The sequence below is a fragment of the Peromyscus californicus genome, unplaced genomic scaffold (genome assembly GCF_007827085.1).
Source record: "Peromyscus californicus insignis strain IS unplaced genomic scaffold, ASM782708v3 Scaffold_19__1_contigs__length_69161282, whole genome shotgun sequence".
NCBI classification, from domain to species: Eukaryota; Metazoa; Chordata; class Mammalia; order Rodentia; family Cricetidae; genus Peromyscus; species Peromyscus californicus.
The window spans coordinates 1663807-1688883 of NW_026294491.1; the positions used below are offsets into that span (position 1 = coordinate 1663807).

General features: G+C 50.5%; 2 protein-coding genes across 2 annotated transcripts; both read left to right on the top strand.

Moving 5' to 3' along the window:
• The first annotated feature begins 207 nt into the window (after positions 1 to 207).
• On the top strand, positions 208 to 6855 carry Prr3 (proline rich 3). Its single transcript, XM_052744113.1, is given in 5 exon segments — positions 208 to 845; positions 1551 to 1613; positions 4658 to 4833; positions 4835 to 4949; positions 5570 to 6855. Coding segments are annotated over 5 exon segments (564 nt in total). The 5' UTR covers positions 208 to 742; the 3' UTR covers positions 5677 to 6855.
• Positions 6856 to 9942: 3087 nt separating this feature from the next.
• On the top strand, positions 9943 to 23984 carry Abcf1 (ATP binding cassette subfamily F member 1). The gene is made up of 25 exons (XM_052744110.1): positions 9943 to 10075; positions 15229 to 15275; positions 16291 to 16386; positions 16473 to 16602; positions 16868 to 16905; positions 16985 to 17092; positions 17519 to 17593; positions 17666 to 17782; positions 18795 to 18893; positions 19065 to 19187; positions 19441 to 19541; positions 19615 to 19700; positions 19832 to 19971; positions 20052 to 20200; positions 20447 to 20530; positions 20665 to 20789; positions 20896 to 21008; positions 21095 to 21266; positions 21372 to 21446; positions 21529 to 21599; positions 22531 to 22563; positions 22645 to 22813; positions 22958 to 23022; positions 23105 to 23177; positions 23281 to 23984. The coding sequence occupies exons 1-25, from the start codon at positions 10003 to 10005 to the stop codon at positions 23445 to 23447; spliced, it is 2529 nt and encodes an 842-aa protein (XP_052600070.1). The 5' UTR covers positions 9943 to 10002; the 3' UTR covers positions 23448 to 23984.
• The last annotated feature ends 1093 nt before the right edge of the window (positions 23985 to 25077 follow it).

Consider the following 25077-nt stretch of genomic DNA (forward strand, 5'->3'; position numbering starts at 1 on the left):
GCGGCAGGCGAGCGTGGGAGGCCCGGGCCGACTCCGTCACGGGCGCTACCAAGTGGCCGTCGCGGGAGGGGGGACGAGTGTCATCACCGCCCGGAGCTCCCAGGAGCTGCCACTCACCTGGCGGGGGGCGGGCGAGGGGGCGAGGACACGCCTCTCTGCGCGGCGGCCGCCGGGGACCGCCCCTAGCTGGGGAGCCGGAGCTGTGCGGCCGCGCGGGCCGCCGCTCGTGCCGGGCTGCGGCTCGTGGACTCGGGGAGGGTGCTGCCGGGCGGCGGGCTTACAGCCCACACGTGCAAGCGCGGGCGAGGAGGAAACGCAAGCGGGACAAGGACTTTTGGAGAGAGGTCAGAGAGCACCGAGTTGTGACTGCAGGCGTTGCCATGGTAACTGGGGGACCGGATGTGGCGACCTTAGGGTGCGACGGGGTTCTCGCTGGCCGCCCGAGGCCCCAAGTCTGTCGAGTGTCTCGCTGTAACGCGGCGGGGGTGCTTTTCCACGTGGGGAGAAGACTTGGGCAAGCAAGTAGGAACTACACAAGGGAAGCAAAGCCTCCCCACGAGCGGCACCGCGAGCCAGACCCTCCGTGGGAGAAGACGGCCGCGGAGCCACAACCTGCCGGAAGTGGCATGGCGAAAGCCTCGGGCTCCCGGCCCACCGCCCACCCGGAAGCGGAAACAAACCCAGTGTGCCCCTTCCTCACTGCCCTCCAGATCCTGCTGCAGCCATTGCTGCCGCAGCCACGATGCCCAAACGCAAGAAGCAGAATCAGCAGCAGCAGCCGCCACAACATCCTGCGCTGTCCGACCGGGACGAGCCTGGAGACGAGGAGGATGAGAGTCCCATTGGTGAGGGGGAAGGCGTGCACATGCCTGTCAGCCGGCCCGGGGCTAGGCGAGGATTGAGGTGCGGGGGAGGGGGCTCTAACGGAAGGAGGAAGGGCGCACGCGTGGAGGTGGGAGGGGGCGGGGGAGGGGAGGGCTGCTGGTGGAACCTTGAACGAGGTGTTCGTTTGCGTGAACCCTCAGTCTCAGTCTGGCTCCGAACCCTTTCTGGAGAAGGCAGGGGAGGTGGCGGCTGAAGATCTGGCTTGCGCAGCCGCAGAATGGCGGGGGAGAGGGGTGGCAGCGATATTACAGATTGTGATGACCGGGAAGACAATTTGTGACCACACTTCCACTGGTTAGGTGAAAGTGCAGCCTTCTGTGAACTACTCCCCCGAGGGAAGGAGAGGAGAAAAAACTATGATGGGCCACCAGTTAAGGTGAGGGATTGGGGTCTGTGGGATCACTGGGCGTGTTGTGGATGCAGCACTGTGAGGAAAGAGCTGTTGGAGACCTGTTACTCTCTGATGGAATCTCCACGGTTTTGCTCAGTCTCGAACAACTCTGCAAGAGGGTCGGGCAGATGGACGGGGTGAGAGATTGCGGCACTGCTGAGTGGATATAGCTACCTTTACTGGTTAAAAAAATGAGTGTTAAAGACCACATGATGAACGAGATGACTGGTCCTTTGCACCGTTCTGATGACCGTGTTTTCACGTCTGCTCTTAGGACCACCCAGCCTTCTGGGCCCTCCCCCCATGGCTAATGGAAAGCCTGGTGATCCCAAGTCAGGTGAGGAGAAATGGGCCCTGATGTGTGTTTTAAGTCCTGGAGAATGGATGGAGAAGGGGAAAAAGAAATCAAAGACTTTAAAAACAAAAATCCAGGGATTGTGTACCTAAATGAGTGTTCATGTATTAACGATTTGGAAACATGGGGTTGTCAAATTCGGTTTCCTTTCAGATTAACTCCTAGGTCTGAGGCTTTCACGGTCTATCTCTATTCCATTTGTGTAGAAATAAACATTTTCTGTTATAGAGAAACAGAGGCTCTAAATGGGACACTACCGAGATGGTCCAAAGTGGGAAGACATATAAAGATTTGGTGTAAAACTATAGTAGCTGTGACATTGTGGTTTTCACAGAATAACCTACATAAGTTTGTAATACTTGAGAGACTGAGGCAGGAGGATCAGGAGCTCCTAGCCAGCCTCTCCTACATAGCAAATTAAGACTAGCTAGCCTGGGCTACATGAGACCCTGTCTGAATGGAATCAGGGGCCTGTAAATATATGAACACTTACGTCTGAAGATGAAATCAAGGAAGTGGTCCTGTCAGTAATAATGTCTTCACTGGACATTTGTGGAAAAGTATGAACTGTGTAGTAATACCAAATAAAGACATCGTCTAAGTAAACTGTAAAACAGGAATAAAATAAAAGGAACTGAATGTTTCATGGCCTTAGAGTAGCTAAGAGTTTGTAAACAACACACAGACCAGGCAAAGTGGCAGCAGAGGGCCTGGGAGTTCAGGGTCAGCTTGGCCCACAAGGAGACATACTGGGGAGGTGGTCCAGTTGATAAAGTGCTCGCTTCAAAAGCATGAGGACCTGACTTCAGACCTCAGCAGCCATCTAGAAAGCTGGATGATGAGGAGACAGAGGTAGGCGGACTCTAGGGCTTGCTGGCCAGTGAGTGTGGCTGAATCAGTGAGACCCTATCAGTGTCTGGCCCCTATGCATACATACACTTGTGCTAATTATAAAGGAAAGATTTGTAATTGGAACTACATCAAATAATACAAATTTCTGTTAATCAAATAACACTGTTAGCTAGCCATGAGACCACATAACTATTATAGTAAGCAGTTTAGAGATTTGTTAGAAAACTAAAAATAAGCTACATATAGTAGCATATGTCTACAATTTTGGAGGATGAATCAGGAGAATTGTAGCAGTTATGAGGCTAGCCTGGACTAAAGAGAGACCCTGTTTAAGAAAGTAAAAGTGCAGAACTGCCATACAAGCCAGCAGTTCCACTTCAGGATGTACATGTACAAGAATTGAAAGCGTGGTCTTCAGGTTGGATTTTTTTTTTTTTTTTTGGTTTTTTCGAGACAGGGTTTCTCTGTGTAGCTTTGTGCCTTTTCCTGGAACTCACTTGGCAGCCCAGGCTGGCCTCGAACTCACAGAGATCCGCCTGGCTCTGCCTCCCGAGTGCTGGGATTAAAGGCGTGCGCCACCACCGCCCGGCTAGGTTGGATTTTTTGAGACAGATGCTATGTAGCCTGGGCTGCCATCGAGCTAACAAAATGTATGCATTTGATGCAATATTGCTTCATCTTACAAAGGAAGAAAATGTTAGTGTTGCAGCATTGGTAAATCTTGAGAACACTATGCTAAGAAAGTAGGCACATGGAAATAAATGCATGAGTTATACAAAGTCAGATGCATAGAAACAACAGAGTATGGGCTCCTGGGGCTGTTGGAAATGTAAGGGCTTGTTCAGAGGATTCTGTTTCACAGCACATGAACTTATAGTATTGAACCATATACTTAAAAATAGCTGATCTAAGCAGGTGTGATGGTACAAGCCTGTAATCTCAACAGTCAGGAGGTGGAGTAGGAGGGTCTCTGAGGCAGGAGGTGGACAGGCCGGCCTGTTCTATAGAGGGTTCCAGGACACCCAGGACTACACAGGAAAGCCCTGTCTTGAAAAACATAGTTGAGGTGAGCCAGGCTGACAAGACAGCTCTGTAGCAAAAGTACTTGCCACCAAGCCTGACTTGAATCCTCGGCCCCAAGTAGTGTAAGAACTGAATTTCACAAGTTGTCCTCACACATGCACCTTGGTACCTGTGTACACACAGTCCACGCACACATAAATAAGATAGAATCATTTTAAAAACCTTTCTTGGGGCTAGAGAGGGGTTGCTAAGTGGTTAAGAGTACTGTGGCTGGGCGGTGGTGGCGCACGCCTGTAATCCCTGCACTTGGGAGGCAGAGGCAAGCAGATCTCTGTGAGTTCGAGGCCAGCCTGGTCTACAGAGCTAGTCCAAGACAGGCTCCAAAGCTACAGAGAAACCCTGTCTCAAACCCCCCCCCCCCCAAAAAAAAAAGAGTACTGTGGCTGCTATTACAGAGGACCTGAATTCCATTCTTAGCACCCGTGTGGCAGCTCACTACTCTCATGCCGGTCCCCTTTTTTGGCCTGCAAAGGCACCAGACATGAATGTGGTACACCAGCATAAGCTCAGACTTGAACACACTATACTTACTGAGCAATATCCTCTGCCTCGTGTGGTCTGAACAGAAATTTGTAGTACATGTAAATGTTCATAGCGTTTTAATTACAGCCACACAGTGGACACGCACATGTCCACCATCAGTAGAGTGGACAGGTTGTGATGCATGTGATAGGATACTATGCTGCAAAGAAAATTAACCAGCTACCACTGCAGACAACTTGAATGAATCTCATGATTAATGAGAGAAGCCAGAGTTAAAAGTCAAGCAAAGATTCACAACCTATCACGTTAGAAGTCAGGATAGTGGCTACCTTCTGTGAGAGGAAAGGGCATGTGGATGGCTCTTTTGAGGCTGACGATTAGCTCAGTAGTAGAGTACACAAGGTTCTGGATTCAATTCTTGGCACGGGGTTAAAAAGGCTGAGAAAACTAGTCTCTTTGCCTGTGTGATGGAAGCCCAGGTAAAGATGTGATCGTTGGCTTGTGTTCTTAAGTGGGGTGTCAGAATGCTTTAATGTGGCGAGTAGGGGAGGGGCTTTTGTCAGAAGTTAGCTGCCCAGCAATCACCCTCCCTGTCTTTCTCTCTGTAGCTCTTCACAGAGGTCCTCCAGGATCAAGGGGACCAATGATTCCACCACTGCTGAGTCTCCCACCTCCTCCCCGGGGTAGAGGCCCTATTCGAGGAGGCCTTGGTCCTAGATCTAGCCCGTATGGTCGTGGTTGGTGGGTTGTCAATACTGAACCTCCGTTTCCTGGGCCAGGCCATGGGGGGTCCCTCTAGGGAAAGCTTTTACAGAGAGCCAAGACATCCACGAAGGCTCAAAAGCTGGTCTCTTGTCAAGAACACCTACCCACCTAAGAATAGCCCCCCGGTGATAGAAGGTAAGGCCCACTTTGCTGTGCCTGTGCCTGCCCTGCATGCCTCTGGTCTCTTCTCCTTTGGGCTGTCTCTGGGCAGCATTGAGAATTAATGCATGGCCTTTCCTGGGTTAAGGATTCCTCTACCACTGAGCTGCCAGCCTCATAGCTGACAGATACAAGTAGGAGATACAGGTAGCTCTGAACATTTTTCTTCCCTTAGAAAGAATGTCTTTCCAAAATGTTTGGTGGTCTGGGAGTCTTGCTCAGTGGTTGAGCAAGTTGCGTAGCATGCTTGAGGCTCTGCGTTCTACCCCTAGCCCCCAAGATAGAAAAAGCCAAAATACTTGTAAACAATCTGTGGTCGAAACCTCAGCTTTCTCTCTGTATTCTATCTCATTTCTTTCTTAGGGTTTCTGGGGGGGTAGGGAAAGAAATGGGGTTTTTTTTGTTTTTTGTTTTGTTTTGTTTTGGCGGGGGGGGGGGGGGGGGGGGGGGGGGGAGATGGACAGGTTGACTTCAAACTTGTGACAGTCTTCTGTCTCAGCCTCCTGAATGTCCATGTCCTGAATGCTGGAGTCACAGGTGTGAGTCCCCTCGTCCAGCTCTCAGAGCTGTTAACCACGGTTTTCACTTGTTCACAGACAAATCTGACCGCCCTGTCTGCCGACACTTTTCCAAAAAGGGCCACTGTCGATATGAAGACCATTGTGCCTTCTACCATCCAGGCGTCAACGGGCCTCCTCTGTGAGACTGTGCCTTCCCACCCATGCTGGAAGGAGCCCCTGACCAGTGGCCCCCTCGCAGCTACTTGAAGGCCCTGCTGTCGTCACCTTCAGTCAGTGACATGTCCACCCCATTCATCGTCTCCCCCATGGGGTCCAGAGTTGTGATTATCACTGGTGTGCGGTGCGCATTGTCTTCTGATCCAGGCTTCAGAGACTTTTGGGACCCCATCTTGCTCCCTCCCACTGCCTCCTGCCAAATGACTGCTGAACAGGAAACCATTGGTGCTGTTTCTTGTGCATCCGCCCACCTGTCTCCCAGTATTGCCCTCAGTTCCCAAGAGCCCTGGAGCAGCCTTCTGTCCTCTGGCTGCTGTTTTAAGTCCTTTGCCGTGAAGCCCCAGTGTTTGCAGCTGCCCGGACACGCACCAGGTTGTCTGTCCTTGGGGTCAGGTTTGAGTGACTGGTACAGACTTGCTTCCTGAACAACCTCCCCCTGCTTCTGGATGTCCTAGTTTCTTGTCATTAGCATGAGCCCCACCGCTAAGGCCTGTGGTCACTGTGCTTTGTGGAACTGTGCATCCCCTTGTAACCTTCCTGAGTGTCGCCTTCCTGAGTGTCTGTGGCATTTTTGTGGCTTCCCAACACTAGATAAGTTTTTCTGCCAAATGGAGCAAGGCTCTCGGTGCCCTCCAGGCCTCACCTGCCTCCCAACACGGGGGAGTGTGAGACTTCCTCAGACTGCCTTCCCCTTGTGCCCTCTCTTCTGGCCCAGGCCAGTGATGTCGTGTAAAGCCTCGGGCGGGTGGCACAGGCCAGTGATGTCTTGTAAAGCCTCGGGCGGGTGGCACAGGCCAGTGATGTCTTGTAAAGCCTCGGGCGGGCCTCCCACGCAGCCTCTGCCTGGCTCGTTTTAGTTAGGCCCTATCATTGTGAGGCCACCAGCCCTTTCATTTGAATTCTGTGAATCTCCACCTGGCCTTGGCTTGTCTTTGGGTGGAGCCTGGACAGTACCGTCACCTCTGACTCACGTCCCTGGCACTGGCTGTTTTCTGTGAAAACAGCAGTGAACTTGTTGGGTTTTGAGCTGGCCCTGAGGAAGTGGGTCAGGAGGTGTATGGACAAGGAGTGAGGAGGTGGAGAACTAAGAATGATTTTTTTTTAATTTTTTTTTTATATTAGTAATAAACACAGTGGAAACGGCATTTCCCTTGTTTCTGTGTTTCAGCCGTCTCTGAAGTACAGGTGAGGCTGGTAGGGAGTCCCCTCGCCCCACATAGTTCATCAGAGGTTACACTCTATAAAGGGCTGGGGGAGGAGATCAGGGACTGGCAAGGCGTTGAGGTGGAATGGGAAGGTGTAGTCTGCAATGGCTGAGGAGAGTGTGGGAGACCATAGACACGAGTCTTAGGATTTAGGTCTAAAAGCTAAAGCCGAAGAGTTGCTCACGATTCATTTTGTGTTTTTCCCCTTGTAAATCAAATCGCGTAGTTCTCCATATGGACTCTGTAGTGACGGCGCTAAGCTTTGTGATGATTCCTTGTTCCACTGTTAAAAGCTTAGACATGCAGGGCAGTGGTGGCGCACGCCTTTAATCCCAGCACTTGGGAGGCAGAGGCAGGCGGATCTCTGTGAATTTGAGGCCAGCCTGGGCTACAGAACGAGTTCCAGGACAGGCACCAAAGCTACACAGAGAAACCCCGTCTCCAAAAATCAAAAAAAAAAGCTTAGACATGCCTGTCCACTTAGGTTGGGGAACAGACTTAAAAATGGAGATTTTAAAAATATTTTTAAATTTATTTATTTTATTTTATGTGTATAAATATCTTGCCTGCGTGTATGGATGTGCCTGGTGCCCATGGAGATCAGAAGAATGCATCAGATCCCCTGGGACTAGGGTTACAGATAGTTGTGAGCCACCATGTGGGTACTGGGAATCAAACAAGTGCTCTTAAACACTGAGCCATGTCTCCAGCCCCAGAAATGAATATTTAAGATACTAAAATGACACAGGTAAGCTGTGATGGTGGCATAGGCTTGAATAATGGAGTTGGAGAAAAGTCAAGTGTTTGGATCAATCAAAATGAAAGTATTTGGGGCTGGAGAGATGACTGCAGTTAAAAGCATTTGCTCTTGAAGAGAACCTGAGTTTGGTTCCCAGAACCCACTTCATCTTGCTACTCCCAGTAACTCCAGTCCAGGGGATTTGGCGCCCTCTTTTGGCTGGAGCACACCAGCCATGTACTCAGTGTGCACATGCAGGCAAAATACATAAAAGTAATTTTTTTTTTAAAGACTGTCAAAAATTGAGCTTGGAAGTACAACATCTGGACCCCAGGGAAAGAGGCCAGCGGAGGAGGGAGAAGATCAGTCCACTAGGAAAAAGTGTCTGGAGAAATGGAGGGAAAGTGACTTTGTCAGATGTGCTGGGGCAGTAGGACAAAGTCAGAGAGCATTGGCTTCGGATCTGTCGGTATTGGAAAGTGACTTGCGACAGAAGCATCATGTGGGGCTGGGAATGTGGCCTAGTTGGCAGAGTGTTTGAACAGTATGCAATTCTTAGAACATATAAATAGGGGTTGGAGAGATGGCTCAGCAGTTAAGAGCTGAGCTGCTCTTCCAGAGGACCTGGGTTCAATTCCCAACATCCACATGGCAGCTCACAACTACCTATAATTTCAGTTTCAGGGATCTGACACCCTCTTACAGACACACAGGCAAGCAAAACACCCAATGCACATAAAACAAGGACCAATAAGTCATTTTAAAAAGTTTTAAAAAAAAACAAGCATATTACACAGGTATATAATCTCAATACTCAGGAGGGAGGTTGGGAAAAGAAAATGGGGAATTCAGTGTCATTTTTGGCCACTTAGTGGACTTGAGGTGAGCCTGGACTACATAAAAAAAAAGCATGACTAAGGCTGGGAACTGACCCAGTTGTAGAAATGCCTCACTCAAGCCCTGTACCTGTCATTCATTAGAGTTAGAAGCCAGCCATATCTTGATTGTGGTTTAAAAGGCATATGCTGCTTTGCAGGCAGAGGCAGGTAGATCTCGGAGTTCAAGACAGAGCCAGTTCCAGGACAGCTAAGGCTACACAGAGAAACCCTGTTGAAAAACCCCTTCCCAGCCCCTCCTCAAAAGGTGTATGTATGCTTGTCAAAACTTACCAAGTGTTCTTTGCTTGCCGTTTTATTGTGTGTGCAATTGCAGTACGCCAATTACAGCAAAGTGATTGTACATCTACACCAAAAAAATTCCAGTGGTTGGTTATTGGGATGGAATTCCTTATATCTGTATACCTATGTGTTCTGTGACATGTCAACCAAGGTCCAGTAATGTTACTTTTTCCTAAATTGACAGGCTGTGATGTCTTGTGCTTTTTTTGTTGTTTTGTTTTGTTTTTTTTGTTTTTCGAGACAGGGTTTCTCTGTGTAGTTTTAGTGCCTGTTCTGGATCTAGCTCTATAGACCAGTGACACTTCAGTCTTCACTGATGACTATTTCCTTGCCCCTTCTTACAGAAACCAGTCTATTTTGACCAAGACCATTCTCCACTTTTCACTGTTACCATGGTAAACTGATCACTAGAGATTCAGGCCAGCTTTGGTTACTTAAGATTTTATCTGGCCAGGAGGTGGTGGCACACGCCGAGCCAGGCAGATCTCTGTGAGTTCGAGGCCAGCCTGGTCTACAAAAGGAGTTTCAGGACTGTTAACACAGAGAAAGCTTGTCTTGCGGGGGGAAAAAAAAGAGGGTGAGAAAGTGGTGGGGGGTGATTGGAGAGGTGTACTGTTTTAATAAGTGACCAGTCAGGCATAATAGTGCAGACCTGCAATCCCAGCTCTCCCAGAGGCGAGGCAAGAGGAACTCCAGGAGTTCCAGGCCAGCCTGGTCTACACTGTGAGTTTCAGGCCGGCCAAGGACTACATAGTGAGACCGTCTCAACAGCACCTTAAACTCACTCAGCACTCAGCCAAAGGCAGTCGGATCTCAGGTTGGAGGCCAGCCTGGTCGACACGGCGAGTTCCAGACCAGGAAGAGTGACACAGTGAGATAAACGATGCTGCAACCACTTCTTCCTACCCAGAAATTATGTCGTTCCTTGGGTGTCACCGCGCGTGGGGGCCGTCACAACGCGCTGCCCACTCGCGGCGAGTCTGTGCCGTCTCGGCCACGCCCCCGAGGCCGCGGCACCACCACGCCCCCAGCCCAAGGCAAACGTTCGCGCACCAGGGTCGCCGGGGGCGGGGCGGGTGTCCAAAGGAGAGCCCGCCCATTGGCGGCCCCACGCCACCGGAAGCGGAAACAGAGCCAGACGCCTCCGGAGGACTCGTAACTGCCACCACGATGCCGAAGGGTCCCAAGCAGCAGCCGCCCGAGCCCGAGTGGATCGGAGACGGCGAGGGCACGAGCCCCGCGGGTGAGTGGGGAGGAGGCGGGGACGGGGGCGCCGATGGCGGCTGCCGTGAGGCATGGGTCCTGCGCATGTGCGCCGGGGCAGAGGCCGCGCGCCCCGGGCGCCCCAGAGCCCCGGGAGGCTGACGGGAGACGAGGACGAGCATATGGCACCGAGGAGGGACGGGAGGTGAGGATCCTGCCTCGACTCCCCGGTGCCGTATGCGTGCGCACCGCGGGAGCCCCAACTGCGCTTGCCTCCCAGAGAACCACTCCTCCGTTGGCCCTTTGGCGAGCCAGACTCGGTCCGACTGGACTGCCGCTGGCGTTGACTGCGTTAGGATAGGGCTGTGGTCAGGGTTCACTTAAGCAGTACTTGTGCGATGTGCTGTGGGTGTGGGATGAAGGGAACAAGAACTCTTTAAGAGGCTTGAAGACACGAGCGACTACAGCAATTCCACAAGCATTTGTTTTATTTGAAAAAAACTTTTTTTTTTAAAGACAAGGGTTTCTTTACATAGCCCTAGCTGTCCTGGAACTCACTATGTAGACCAGACTGCCCTCTGAAATCCGCCTGCCTCTGCCTCCCAAGTGCTGGGAGTAAAGGCCTGCGCCACCACACCCCGGTTTAGTTGAGATAAAATCTTTTTTGTTTTTGGTTTTGTTTTGTTTTTTTCAAGACAGGGTTTCTCTGTGTAGCCCAGGCTGGCCTCGAACTCACAGAGATCCGCCTGGCTCTGCCTCCCGAGTGCTGAGTGCTGGGATTAAAGGCGTGTGCCACCACCTCCTGACCAGATAAAATCTTAAGTAAAAGCTGGCCTGAATCTCTAGTGATCAGTTTACCATGGTAACAGTGAAAAGTGGAGAATGGTCTTGGTCAAAATAGACAGTGGTTTCTGTAAGAAGGGGCAAGGAAATAGTCATCAGTGAAGACTGAAGTGTCACTGTCCAGTGGCCTGGACCAGAACTGGAGACTGACTAACTAGATAAAGAGTAAAGACTGAAGAATTCCACTCTGTTAATCAAGATGCAGTTAAAAGAATAGAGTAGGTAGTATACTATTGATTGCTAGTAGTACTTGAAAAAAATATTTTTTGCTTTTTGAGACAGGGTTTTTGTGTGTAGCCTTGGCTGTCCTAGAGCTCACTCTGTAGACCAGGCTGGCCTTGAACTCACTGAGATCCGACTGCCTCTGCCTCCTGAGTGCTGCTGGGATTAAAAGCAGGCATCCCACCCCCAGTGAAAATAAAGTTGGTTTTTTTTGTTTTGTTTTGTTTTTTGAGACAGGGTTTCTGTGTAGCTTTGCGCCTTTCCTGGATCTCTCGCTCTGTAGACCAGGCTGGCCTCGAACTCAGAAAGATCCGCCTGCCTCTGCCTCCCGAGTGCTGGGATTAAAGGCGTGTGCCACCACCGCCCAGTCGAAAATAAAGTTTTTAACAAGAAAGAGAGTAGTAGTAGGCTGTAAGGTGGAAAGCATGCAAAGACTGATTGTGTTGGGTGTTTTGTGCCTGCATGAACATATGTGTGCCATGTGCGTGCCTTGTCAGAAGAGGGCACCTGATCCCCAGAAACTGGAGTTACATATGGTTGTGAGCTACCATGTGAGTGCTGGGGATCAAACCTTTGAAAGAGAAGCAAGTGCTCTGAACTGCTGACTCATGGGTCCAGCGCCTGTGTCAGCGTTTTTCTTGAGGGAAGAGCAAGTGTGGAGGTCCGTAAGTTGGTGGACAGCTTTGTAGTAACTTGTGTCCTTCCATCTGTATGTGGGTTTCGGGGATTGAACGTGGCTCTCTGAGCCACCTTGCCAGCCTAGTGTATTTTGAAGGCTGAGTTGGAGGTTTCTAAGATGAAGACACGTTGTTAATTGTCTCAGGTGAGAGAAGAATTGAAGGACATAGATGAGTGTAGTTACAGATGAAGCAGTCCTAGAGCGCTCAGACCAAGTTAAGAAAAAGTGCAGTGGGAACCTGACAACCCTCACCAGTGAGAGGGAGGGAGTCGGGAAGGAGGCTGAGAGGACGGCTCTAAGAACAGCCAGAGAATCGGGCAAATGAGGAAACAGGCGGGATCACCTGACGGGTGTGGTGGCGCACGCCTCTGATCCTAGCACTCGGAGGCAGAGGCAGGCGGATCTCTGAGTTCGATGCCAGCCTGGTCTAGATAGTGAGTGCCAAGACAGCCAGGGCTACACAGAAACTGTCTTAATAAATTGTCTCAGGGATGGGATGCAAGTCTAAACATGAGATTCACTTTTGCTTCATATACACCTTATAAACATAGCTTAGAGGGTTTTTGTTCTGTTTTAATACAAGGTCTAATATAGCCCAGGCTGGCCTTAAACTCATGTAGCTAGGGGATGGACATCTGTTGTTCCAGCCTGAGCCTTGAAGTTTTAGCATTACAGACTTGTCATTATGCCCAGCTATAAAGTGGAGACTGGCTTTGAATTGGTGAAGATACACTCATCCTCAGCTGTTGTTTATTTTGAACAAGGTTTCACTAAGCTGCCCAGGCAGAGTTCAAACTTAATTCTCCTTCCTCAGCCTACCTGTTATCTAGATTACAAATATGAGCCAGGAGTGGTAATATTAAAGTGTTGTCTTCTGCTCTGAAGTTCAGGACAGCTTAAGGAAAGAACTGTAGTATAGGAGATTGAAAGAGGAGAGGTGTAACATAGCTCTGGTCCTGCTGATGATATTTCCTCACCTCAGGTCAGTTTAATAGACAGAAGGAATTTAAAGAACGGAGGAATGAAGTCAGGCGTGATGGCTCACACCTTTAATTCTAGTACTCGGGAAGCAGAGACAAGTGGATCTCTGATGAGTTCGAAGCCAGCATAGTCTACAGAGTGAGCTCCAGGATAGCCAGGGATACACAGAGAAACCTTTGTGTGTGTGTGTGTGGGGGGGGGGGGGGTCAGACCTTGTGGCTCAGGCCTGTAATTCCAAATATGTGGGAAGGAAGCTAAAGCAGGACAGATCACAAGTTCAAGGCCAGCCTGGGCAATTTCGTGAGACTGCCTCAAAATAAAAGGTGGAAATAAAGGACTGAAGATTAGTTTACTTGTGACTGCCTAGTGTGTGTGAGGCCCACAGTACTACACACAGATGAGGAGGTGTGTAGTGGTTGTCCTAATTTGAGGTGTTTTAGGTGACTTGATTGTCTTATGTCCTTCAGTGGGTCCTCCCTTCTGTCATTAGAACTGGGCTCTGTGGAATGACTGACATGTAAAGCTTTTCATTATTAGCCTTGCACCCCTTCTGATCTGGAGTCAGTTACCTAGTGAGCACCAGGATCAGATTTGAAAGGTGCCCTGGGTAAGGACAGATGGAGCAGAGACTGACATGGGTTTCTGTGTCTGGGACTTACTGAGGAACCTGGGAGGAGCAGAGTCCACAGCCTAGTTGGGGGCAGGAAAGATGGATAGGGGTTCTGTTAGGCGCTGAGACTATAAAGTAAAGAGATTGTCTTTTATTATTATCTCCAAGGTTTTTTTGTTTTGTTTTGTTTGTTTGTTTTTGCAAAGTAGATATTCAATAAGACTTTTCTATTAAGTAAGGACTGTGGAACACATGGAATTCTGATTTAAGAATATTTATTGTGGGGCTGAAGAGAAGGCTCAGCAGTTAGAGCACTTCCAAGAGGACCTTGGTTCAATTCCCCGCTCACAACTAGATGTAACTCTCATCCCATAGAGTCTGATGCCCTCTCCTGGCTGGCATCCTTGAGCATCAGGCACATGGGATAAGAAGACATACGTGCAGATAAAACACCCATATAACATAAAAGAAATATTTTTATTTTAATATTTAATTTTTGGTAGCAGGGAGCTGCCTGTGCTTCACGGTTAGTTGAGGACCACATTGCTCTGAGTGTGGTCATGTAGAAGACATGATAGTCGGCCTGACCATGAAGGGAAGTCATGTGGTCAATTCTGCCTCTGGATGGAGAGTGGAGGGTTACATACAGACAGCCACCTGGAGGGGCACAGATGGCAGAAGTGAAGAGTAGAGTCAGTCTGACATCCTCTGCTCCCTAAGAGACAAACAACAAACAGTCTTTCAGGCCACTGTCCAGGCTGCAGGGCTGCACAGGGAAGATGACCAGCTGTCCTTTACACGGTGTTCATTGGCAGATGACCATTGTAGCTTACGGCCTTCACACACATGCCCTAACTGCATTCATAAGCTTGGCCTGTCTTCCCTGCCGAAGGCACGGTGCGGGAAATCACATTCTCTTCCCTGTTCCCTCAAGTACTGAATGTACTTCATACTGCATATCTGAGGACCTCTTCACGCTGGATTCTGCCACTGTCGTCCCCCTGGCCACCACCAGAGTAGACCACCAAAAAAATGTGTAGTAGTCTCAACAGATTTTTCCCGTTATTCTTGTTCCCTCCCATCCGTGCTCCATTCTGAAGTGAATGCGAGACTTGAAAGTACAAAAGATCACACCAACAACGGATTGTTCTTACCTGACTAAAAAGCCCTCTCTGCAGCCTGACTCGTCCCATCTGACCCTCAGTGTCGCAGCTGTGGCCGTAGTAGGTCTCTGTTTCCACATGAGTGGTTCTTCTCACAGCTGATCTGGACGTGGATGGCACTGTGACCCCACCTGTACCTTCTCCTTTAGGGACCACGAGTGGCACCAGGCTTGAGGCCAGCCTCTCCTCTCTCCACCAAGTCTGCCTTTTCTTCCCTTTGGGGAAGTTCAGGGCCCTTGCTCTTTAAAGACCTGTCTTCCAAAAGCCTAAAGCACTAGAGGAAACCACAGTTATCTTATTAGCTGTTTGCATCCCCAGTGCAAGCATGTTCTGACACCTGGTGTCTGTTTAACATATAGGTGTGTGTAGGTCAAGGCAGATGGTGCAGTGATTACAAACAGAGAACCCTCATGGTGGCTCCTGAGGTCCGTAACTCCAGGTAGGCACGATGGCAGGCTCACAGTACACACATACACACAGGCAAAACACGCACAAAATAAATACATCTAAAAAAGATGTTTTCAAGAAATAGGTGTTTGGATGAAAGTAGAAGTGGTTGTTTCTGTAAGACCAGGAGTAATGATTAAGACTGGTTCTTCCTGGTAGAGCCCAGTTCTTCCAGCTGGAGCTCTGCGGGAAGTCCGGGCTGCTGGGCGTTTATAATAAGCTGATGGCATGTCTGTTTAACCTTCCAGACAAAGTGGTGAAGAAAGGCAAAAAGGACAAGAAGACCAAAAAGACGGTGAGAAAATGAGGGTCCAGGAAGAGAAATGACCATGGGTGTTCCCAGACAGTATAAATGGACATGTGAGATGTGAAGAGGGGAAAGGTCTTGCTAAGAGAAGGGACTCTGGGTGGGTGGGGAGTTTTATCACTCAGGAATATTTCTAAAAATTCAAAAAGAGCTGGGCGGCGGCGGCGGTGGTGGTGGTGGTGGTGGTGGTGGAGGTGGTGGCGCAAGCCTTTAATCCGAGCACTCAGGAGGCAGAGGCAGGCAAATCTCTTGAGTTCAAGGCCAGCCTGGTCTACAAGGATGAGTTCCAGGACAGTCAGGGCTACACAGAGAAATCCTGTGTAGGAAAAAAAAAATGAAAAGAGCAAATACTGCTTTCTTAGAGTTCTGGGGTTAAGAAGCATCAGTGGGGGCTGGAGAGATGGCTCAGCGGTTAAGAGCACTGACTGCTCTTCCAGAGGTCCTGAGTTCAATTCCCAGCAACCACATGGTGGCTCACAACCATCTGTAATGAGATCTGGCTCCCTCTTCTGGCCTGCAGACATATGTGCAGGCAGAACACTGTATACATAATAAATAAGTAAATCTTTTAAAAAAAAAAAAAAAAAAAAAAGAAGCATCAGTGGGCTTCCAGCTTTGGTGGGCACGCACGTGCCAACCTTTGTACAAAAGTGGAAACCGAAAGTTCGTGGGGCACAAGCATGAGTGAGAGCCAGCCATAGCAAATTAAAATAAAAAATAAGCCGGGCGGTGGTGGCGCACGCCTTTAATCCCAGCACTCGGGAGGCAGAGCCAGGCGGATCTCTGTGAGTTCGAGGCCAGCCTGGACTACCAAGTGAGTTCCAGGAAAGGCGCAAAGCTACACAGAGAAACCCTGTCTCGAAAAACCAAAAAAAAATAAAAAAATAAAAAAAATAAAATGACCACCGGCATTTTTTAAAGGAGAGAGAATCAAGATGAGGAGGGCCTACATGCAGATGGCTGACTGGCCTTTGAGCAGCTTGCCTGTGTCTTACTTTTATAGTTCTTTGAGGAGCTGGCGGTAGAAGATAAACAAGCTGGGGAAGAAGAAAAGACGCAGAAGGAGAAGGAGCAGCCTCAGCAGCAGCAACCGCAGCAGGTATCCATGATGGCTAGGAATCCCGGGACACCATGGACCCGCCAGCCCCTCTGAGCCCTCAGCTAACTCTCACACTCTGGTTTCAGCAACAGAAGAAAAAGCGAGACACCCGAAAAGGCCGGCGGAAGAAGGATGTGGATGATGATGGCGAGGAAAAAGAGCTCATGGAGCGTCTTAAGAAGCTCTCTGTACCAGCCAGTGATGAGGAGGACGAGGGTAAGTTTCTTGAGGGGATGCTGGGTGGTGGTGACGCCTTTAACCCCAAACTTGAGAGGCAGAGGCAGGGGATCTCTGAGTTCAAGGCCAGTGTGGTCTACAAAGCAAGTTCAGGACAGTCAGGACTGTTACACAGAGAAACCTGAGGGACAGGGGGCATCCAGAGTCCACAGTGGGCGGGGAGTCAGACCCCACGCCTTGCAAGGTCTTTGAGGTGGTGACGAAGGAACCAGACTGGGATTTCCTTCCTCCCTTGTCGTTTCAGTACCTGCCCCGGTAACCTGCGGAGGGAAGAAGGCCAAGGTGAGCTATCAGTAGGTGAGCAAAGACTCCTAAGGGCAACCACAGACACCTCGCTGACTTCTGTGGCCTTTTCCTGTAGGGTAGGAATGTTTTTGAGGCCCTGATTCAGGAGGAGAGTGACATGGAGGAGGAAGAAGAAAAACATGCTCCCAAGCCTGCCAAGCCGGAGAAGAATCGCATCAATAAGGTGAGGCGGTGGTTCCACCGCTCAGCGCCTCCTCACACATGCCAGTTTCCTGCTTGCCAACCAACCACTCACCTAGATCTGTCCTGCTCGTGCCGTGAGAACTCATCTCTTTAAAGTCATCTGTCATGCAGTGCTCTTCGAGATTTAAACTCAAAATCCAAAAGGCCCGGAGCCTGCTCTTGCCCTCGGAACGCCATGGCACCTCGGCATCCAGTTTGGCTGCATCCTTGCCGAAGCCTTTATTGATCGTTCTGCTGCTGCTCCTCCCAAGTAGCCTTCCAACCCTTGTCTGGTTGAGTCCCCCATCTTGAGTAGGCTTTCCAAGTCTCTTGTCCCCTGGCAGCCCTTTTGAATCATGCAGGCTCTCTAGAAATGCTTGTGAGTGGCACAGTAGCAAAGTCTCTCTTGTGTGTGTGTGTCCTGCAGGCTGTGTCTGAGGAACAGCAACCTGGGCTCAAGAGCAGACGGGGAAAGGAGGAGAAGTCCAGAGGGAAGGTCAAGGTGAGTGGCTGCAGGTGGTGCGGCAGCGCTCGTCGGTGCAGCGTTTCATCAGGCCTGTCTTTCCCTTGTTAGCCTCAAAATAAATTTGCTGCTCCAGACAGTGAAGGGGAAGATGGTGAAGAAATAACTGAAGAAAAGGAGCCGCCCAAGCAAGGGAAAGACCGAGAAAAAGCCAAGAAGGCAGAGCAGGTATGGGCTTTGCCGGGGTGGGTGTGGGAGTGTGGAGTCTGTTGCTGACCAGAGCAAGAGTCACAGACTTTGTACAGTTGAGGCACTCTTGCTCAGCACAGAAGAGCACACCTTTAATCCCAGCACTTGGGAGACAGGCAGAAATCTCTGAGTTCCAGGAGAGCTGGGGCTATAGAAAAACCTACTGAGGTAGTGTTTAGGTTTGTATCTCTGTCTCATCTTTCAACTACTCTTGGAAAGGAACAGCCACTTTATCCCATGGGCTACTTGAAGACAGGCATTGGGTCATGTTCAGCCCAGAGGCTGGAATTGTAGCACTGAATGGAAGAGGAAAGGGCCTAGGGTTTGGCACTGTGATGCAGAACACATCTGCCGTGTTCCTGGTCTCAGTTATCACGTCTGTATGCTGTAGGCTTCTGTTCCTCAAGCACTTCTCGTCTAGGAGCTGCTGACATCCTCGGCTGCACACTTCACTGTCTTCTCTTGCATGTTAGCGGCAGAAACTCATTTGCTCCACCCTCGGTCACACTTGAAGTTATATCTTTAGTTACAGGCATTTCCTTTCATTAGTTACCATACATTTCATACCAGTGGTTCCTGGTGGCAGAGATTAATAAAGGACTACATGCAAACTAGTGGCTTGGGACAAGTATGAGAGAGGACCATAAGCTGTCTCCAGATTGGGTGGAGAAGACAGCTTCCTGCCCCACTTGGGTGCATGGCAGGAATCTGAGGAATTTTTTTTGTTGTTGTTTAGTTTTAGGTTTGGGGTTTGTTTGGTTTTTTGTTCTTGTTGGTTTTCGATTTGGTTTGATTTGGTCTTTCAAGACAAGATTTCTCTAGCCCTAGCTGACTTGGAATTTACTCTGTAGACCAGGAGGTAGAACTCATTGCCTCGAGTGCTGGGAGTAATGGCATGTGCTACCACAACCCTGGAATCCACTTTCTGAGAAGTCCTTAGTCCTCGATGTTGCTGCTGCTTTTGTTTGTTTATTGCCGTGTATTCTCACAGGATGACAAGGAAGAGAGAGAAGAGGAAGAGGGGGAGTCAAAGGCCAATGACCCCTATGCCCACCTTAGCAAAAAGGAAAAGAAAAAGCTGAAGAAACAGGTAAGCCATTGGTCTTCATGGTTTCTGTGGGTTTGTAAGGTGAGGGTATGAGGAGTGCTCGGGGGCTGCTTGAAGTAGAGCAGCTGAAAGAAGGAAGGAATTGTGTCCTTCAGCCACGACCATATGGAGCCAATATGTTATGACATCAAACATCTTTTCTCTCCTCCTCAGATGGATTATGAACGTCAGGTGGAATCATTAAAAGCAGCTAATGCTGCAGAAAATGACTTCTCCGTGTCCCAGGCAGAGGTGTCTTCCCGCCAGGCAATGTTAGAAAACGCATCTGACATCAAGGTGAGATCTGCGGGCCCTTACCCCACCTTGTCACTTCAGCAGAGGCCTGTCCTCACTCACTTTGTACAAGCTTTTGGTAACCCCAGAAGTCATGGAAAGGGGTGAATACACTAAGAAAAAGGGTTCTGCCAGCCTGAGCAAGGAGACAGACAAGCCAGTAGAAATGAGAGGACCCATGCTTGGAGGGAAAAGGGTAGGAAGGGAAGATTCTCTTGGGTGTTTGTCCTGGGTTCATCCATTCTGTCATCTACAGTTGGAAAAGTTCAGCATCTCAGCCCATGGCAAGGAGCTGTTTGTCAACGCTGACCTGTACATCGTCGCAGGCCGCCGCTATGGGCTGGTGGGACCCAATGGGTGAGAAGATGGGATTGAAGGGGAAGGAAGGATTGCCCTGGGTGGCTGGGTGCTCATGGCTCTTGTTCTCCAGCAAAGGCAAGACCACACTTCTGAAGCACATTGCCAACCGTGCCCTGAGCATCCCCCCTAACATTGACGTGCTGCTGTGTGAGCAGGGTGAGGCTGGGCACCGGGAAAGCGGGGGTAAACTAGGGCCTGGAGAATACCTGATTTGGAAGGAGTGCCAAGTGCTGCACAGGTCAGGCAGGCCAGGACAGCACTGACACCTTGAACTTTCTCTGCTACAGAGGTGGTGGCTGATGAAACACCCGCAGTGCAAGCTGTTCTTCGTGCGGACACCAAGCGACTGAAGTTGCTAGAGGAGGAGCGACAGCTTCAGGGACGGCTGGAGCAGGGGGATGACACAGCTGCTGAGAGATTAGAAAAGGTAGGGGACGGCGCGGGGACACAGGGTGGGCCTTGGGGTCCTTGGACCCTTAGACACGCGTCCTCTTCTCCTCCTCCCAGGTGTATGAGGAATTGAGGGCTACTGGAGCAGCAGCTGCGGAGGCCAAGGCAAGGCGGATCCTGGCTGGCTTGGGCTTTGACCCTGAGATGCAGAATCGTCCCACACAGAAGTTCTCTGGGGGTTGGCGTATGCGTGTCTCCCTGGCCAGGTGGGCCCTGCCTCCACTCTGCCGGTCTCTGACTTCCAGTCCCTTTCCTTTCTTCCAAGGCCTACTTAGCACGCACATCTGAGGCCAACTTTTTACTGTCCTCACTTGTGCATCGTGAGAGCTTGGGTCATTCTCCACTTTGACCCCCATCTAGTAGAAAGTTCTCATTTAGTTCTGCCAACCAAGGGCTCTGGGTTTGCCGAGCAGACGGCTTCCTTCCTGACCTTGACTCCACCCCCTTTTTAGGGCACTGTTCATGGAACCCACACTGCTGATGCTGGATGAGCCCACTAACCACCTGGACCTCAACGCTGTCATCTGGCTCAATAAGTGCGTGGCCCGTGTTCTTGGCTTGTGTCATTGGCTCCCATTCTGCCTCTTTCCCTGCTCCCACCCCGTGATCTACTTCCTTGACTCATCTTCCCACACCCTTGTGACACTCCACACTCTTCTCTATACTGCAGCTACCTTCAGGGCTGGAGGAAGACGTTGCTGATCGTCTCCCACGACCAGGGTTTTCTGGACGATGTCTGCACTGATATCATCCACCTTGACACCCAGAGGCTCCATTACTACAGGGGCAATTACAGTAAGCATGCTCTTTTGGGGGTTGAGGACAGGCGGACCCCCAGGCAGACCTCCATCCGTGGCTGCTCCCCCACTTCACCTGTCCCTGGTTGTTCCTCTACCTGCAGTGACCTTCAAGAAGATGTACCAGCAGAAGCAGAAAGAACTGCTGAAGCAATACGAGAAACAGGAGAAGAAGCTGAAGGAGCTGAAGGCTGGGGGAAAGTCCACCAAGCAGGCAGTGCGTGCCCACTCCTCTGGTGGAGAGCAGGCAGGGAGCCATGGGCCTGGGCAGTGTATGGACTGTGTCCTTCTTCCCTCATCCAGGAAAAGCAAACAAAGGAAGTCCTGACTCGGAAACAGCAGAAGTGCCGCCGGAAAAACCAGGATGAAGAGTCTCAGGACCCCCCTGAGCTCCTGAAGCGTCCCAAGGAGTACACCGTGCGTTTCACCTTCCCAGACCCACCGCCTCTCAGCCCGCCTGTACTGGGGCTGCACGGTAAGTGAACACCTGCTGCCGTGGACAGCGAAGCCCCGTGTGCTGCCCTCTGAGGCCAGGCGTTTGGGGTGACTGGGGAAGTGATAAATGGCTGCTTTTTCTCAGGTGTGACATTTGGCTATGAGGGGCAGAAACCACTCTTTAAGAACCTGGATTTTGGCATCGACATGGACTCACGGAGTGAGTTGGTCCTGGGTGACTTGGGATGTGGAGCGTGGGTCTCAGATTGAGGCTGCTTATCTGACCACCTGTCTCCTTCCAGTTTGTATTGTGGGCCCCAACGGTGTGGGGAAGAGCACACTGCTCCTGCTGCTGACTGGCAAGCTGACACCAGTGAGTCCTGAAGCCAAAAGGGAGAGGAGAGGGCCCAGCATTCACGGGATGACAGGGGACAGTGTGTCCATGTAGACTGAGAAGTGTGTAAACCGGGAGGGGGGGGGATGCAGAGACAGAGTCCCAAGACTTTCTCGTTTATCTGTTAGAACTGTGCGTGGTTTTCCTCCAGCATGGCAGGGTTTTTCCTGTTGGCGCTCTGCGCTGTTAGAGGACTGAGAGTTACTTACAGTACACTCGCACTGTATCCGCACACATAGTGTAGGGCTGTTGTCACCTGTGACACTGCGGGGTGAACCCAGGGCCTTTAGTACGCCAATTCCTCCATCTTGTTTTACTTTAAGATAAGGCCTTGCTAAGTTACCCAGAGTGGCCTCAAATTTGCCATCCTCTGTCCTTTCTTAACCTCTGAAGTAGCTGGGATTACAGGCTTGTGCCACTCACCCAACTCGACTCGCAATCACTGGAAGGAAATCTGGCTGACTCCTTCAGTGTCCTCTCACCCCATGCACCCTTTCCCTTTCTTGCACTCATTTATTCCCGGGCCAACTCTGATAATTTGTTTCTCTTAAGAAAACATCGAGCGGGGTGGTGGTGGCACACACCTTTAATCCCAGCACTCGGGAGGCAGAGGCAGGTGGATCTCTGTGAATTCGAGGCCAGCCTGGTCTACAGAGTGAGATCCAGGACAGGCACCAAAACTACACAGAGAAACCCTGTCTTGAAAAAACGAAAAACAACAACAAAAAAACCATTGAGATAGGCCTGGTGGCTCCACTCATAAGCTCAGCACTGGGGAGTCTGAGACGGGATCACTGTGAGTTCAAGGCTGGTCTGGGCTGCAGGATAAGACCATCTCAAAAAGAAACACTGGGCTGTGGTGTCACCACCTTCCCACATCTCTGCTTTTACACTTGGTTTTTCCTTGCAGACAAACGGGGAAATGAGAAAGAACCATCGGCTGGTAAGCTGGTTTGGGAATGAAGTGTGGAAGTCTGGCAGGAAGCAGGACTCTGAGTGACCACCTCCCTCTTCTCTTGGGCAGAAAATTGGCTTCTTTAACCAGCAGTATGCAGAGCAGCTGCACATGGAGGAGACGCCTACGGAGTACCTGCAGCGGAGCTTCAACCTGCCCTACCAGGATGCCCGGAAGTGCTTGGGCCGCTTTGGCCTGGAGAGCCACGCCCACACCATCCAGATCTGCAAACTCTCTGGTACCAACACTCTGGGGTGCCTGAGGAGGCAGAGGCGGCCCCAGGGGGAGCCCGCCCCAGGGGGAGCCCCGTACCCTGAGCACATACAGGATTTGACTTCTGCAGGGCCTGTGACCGCAGTCTCCACCTTTCCTTCTGTGGCAGGTGGGCAGAAAGCCCGAGTTGTGTTTGCGGAGCTGGCCTGTCGTGAACCTGACGTCCTCATCTTGGTGAGTGGGCCGCTCCCCGCAGACGGGCCTGGAGGTGAGAGCTGCAGTGCTCTGCCATGGAACTCTCCTCCCTTCTCCACAGGATGAACCAACCAATAACTTGGACATCGAGTCCATTGATGCCCTGGGGGAGGCCATCAATGAGTACAAGGGAGGTAAGTCTGCTCAGACGGAGGAAGAGCCAAAGTGTGGGCTGGGGCTCTCCTTTCCCACCTTGATTCCCCTCTTCTGCCCTGTTTTTATAATCTTTCTCCAAAGCTGTGATCGTCGTTAGCCATGATGCCCGACTCATCACAGAAACCAATTGCCAGTTGTGGGTGGTGGAGGAGCAGAGTGTCAGTCAAATCGACGGTGACTTTGATGACTACAAGCGAGAGGTGCTGGAGGCCCTGGGTGAAGTCATGGTCAATCGACCTCGGGATTGAGCTCCCCTCCTGGAAGCCTTTGGAAGCTCCTGTGGCTGGAATCTGCCATCTCCCTTTATCCACCCAGGCCTGCTGTGTCTGCTGCCAGCTGCAGCCACATGGGCCATGAGGTGGAGTGTCGCCTTGATGTGTGTGACAGGATCCATGTGGCTTGTGTCCTTCCCACTGAAGGACTGTGTTCCCCTTCAGATAATTGAGCTGGCTTACCCTCAGCATCTCTTGTCAGACAGAGGAGACCTTTGCTGTGGTAGATTCCCCTCAGGCCAAGTTAAGGTAGCCTCTTGTCTCAGGACTCTGGCCACTCAGAACTGCCTCTGTCTGGTCCCTCCTTTTGGAAGGGTTCTGACTCACTGACACAAACAGCTGGAACCACAGCAGGCAAGAGGCGAGTGTTGGAGACATGTACTGTCACAAACCCAAGATCTGGTGCCTGTGGTCACTTGTCACTTGTGGGGACTTGAGGGCAGGAAAGGAAAGCTGCTGAACTGGTCTCCTTTTAGAAGGGGAGGAAATAAAGGAAGGGGTGCTGCTGCCCTGTCCCTGTGTGGAGTTTCAAACCTCAGCTTTGGTTGCCCCTCCTCCCCAGCCTGTGTGCCCTAAGGGAAGGAAAATGGCCCAGCAACCCCTTGATGAAGTGATGCTCCACCCTATGCTTAGGACTCGGGAACACTGATCCAAGACCAACAGGCCATGTTGAGATAGGGTGCACACCTGTAACTCCAGCACCCAGGAGGTACAGGGAGGACTTTATTGGCTACAAAGTGAGTTTGAAGCAAGCCTTTGCTACATGAGTCATGCCTTAAAATTGTGGCACTATGGAGGACAGAAAGAGAAAAGCTCTGCTTCTGTGAATGATTAGAGAAGACTGGAAAACTAAGGTCATTTAGGATACAGTTGACTCCCATGTACCTAATATTTTTGTTAAGAACTGCTATGTCCAAAAAGGACAGTTTTCCAGAGATGGGCTATTTGGTGGTAGCACATGGACCTGGAGCAGGAGACAAGAGTCATCCAAAGACTGAAAAAGTATAATTTTATTAATAGTCATATTTTATTCATGAGCTGAGTTTTGTTTAGTGTTTATTTGAGACAGGGTCTCACTATGTGGGCTCTGGCTAGCCTGGAACTTAATATGTAGACCAGGCTGGCCTTGAACTCACAGAGATCTTGCTGCCTCTCCAGCACCCTGCCCCCAGTGCACCACCATCCACCTGCAGATAACATGTAAATGTTTCATAGAATTGAGCATCAGAGAAATCTTGCTTTTTCGAAGTAGGGAGTCATTCTGTAGTCTAGGCTAGTCTCAGTTAATTCTGTAGCTCAGGCCAGCCTTGATTGTGTGGGCCTCCTGCAACACTTTGGGGTGGTTCTCAGAAGTGGTCAGCCCTTAAGAGCACCTGCTGCTCTTCCAGAAGATCCAGGTTCAGTCCCATCACCCACATGTCAGCTCAGGGCTGTCTGTAACTCCAGTTCCAAGGCCTTCAAAACCCTCTTCTGGCTTCCATGCGTGTGGTACATTTACATGTAGACAACACGATCATAAGCATAAAATGAAATCTTTAAAGTGTGGGTTGGGGGGACAGGACTGGAGAGATAATTAGCTCAGTTAAGAGCACTGGCTGCAGCAGGG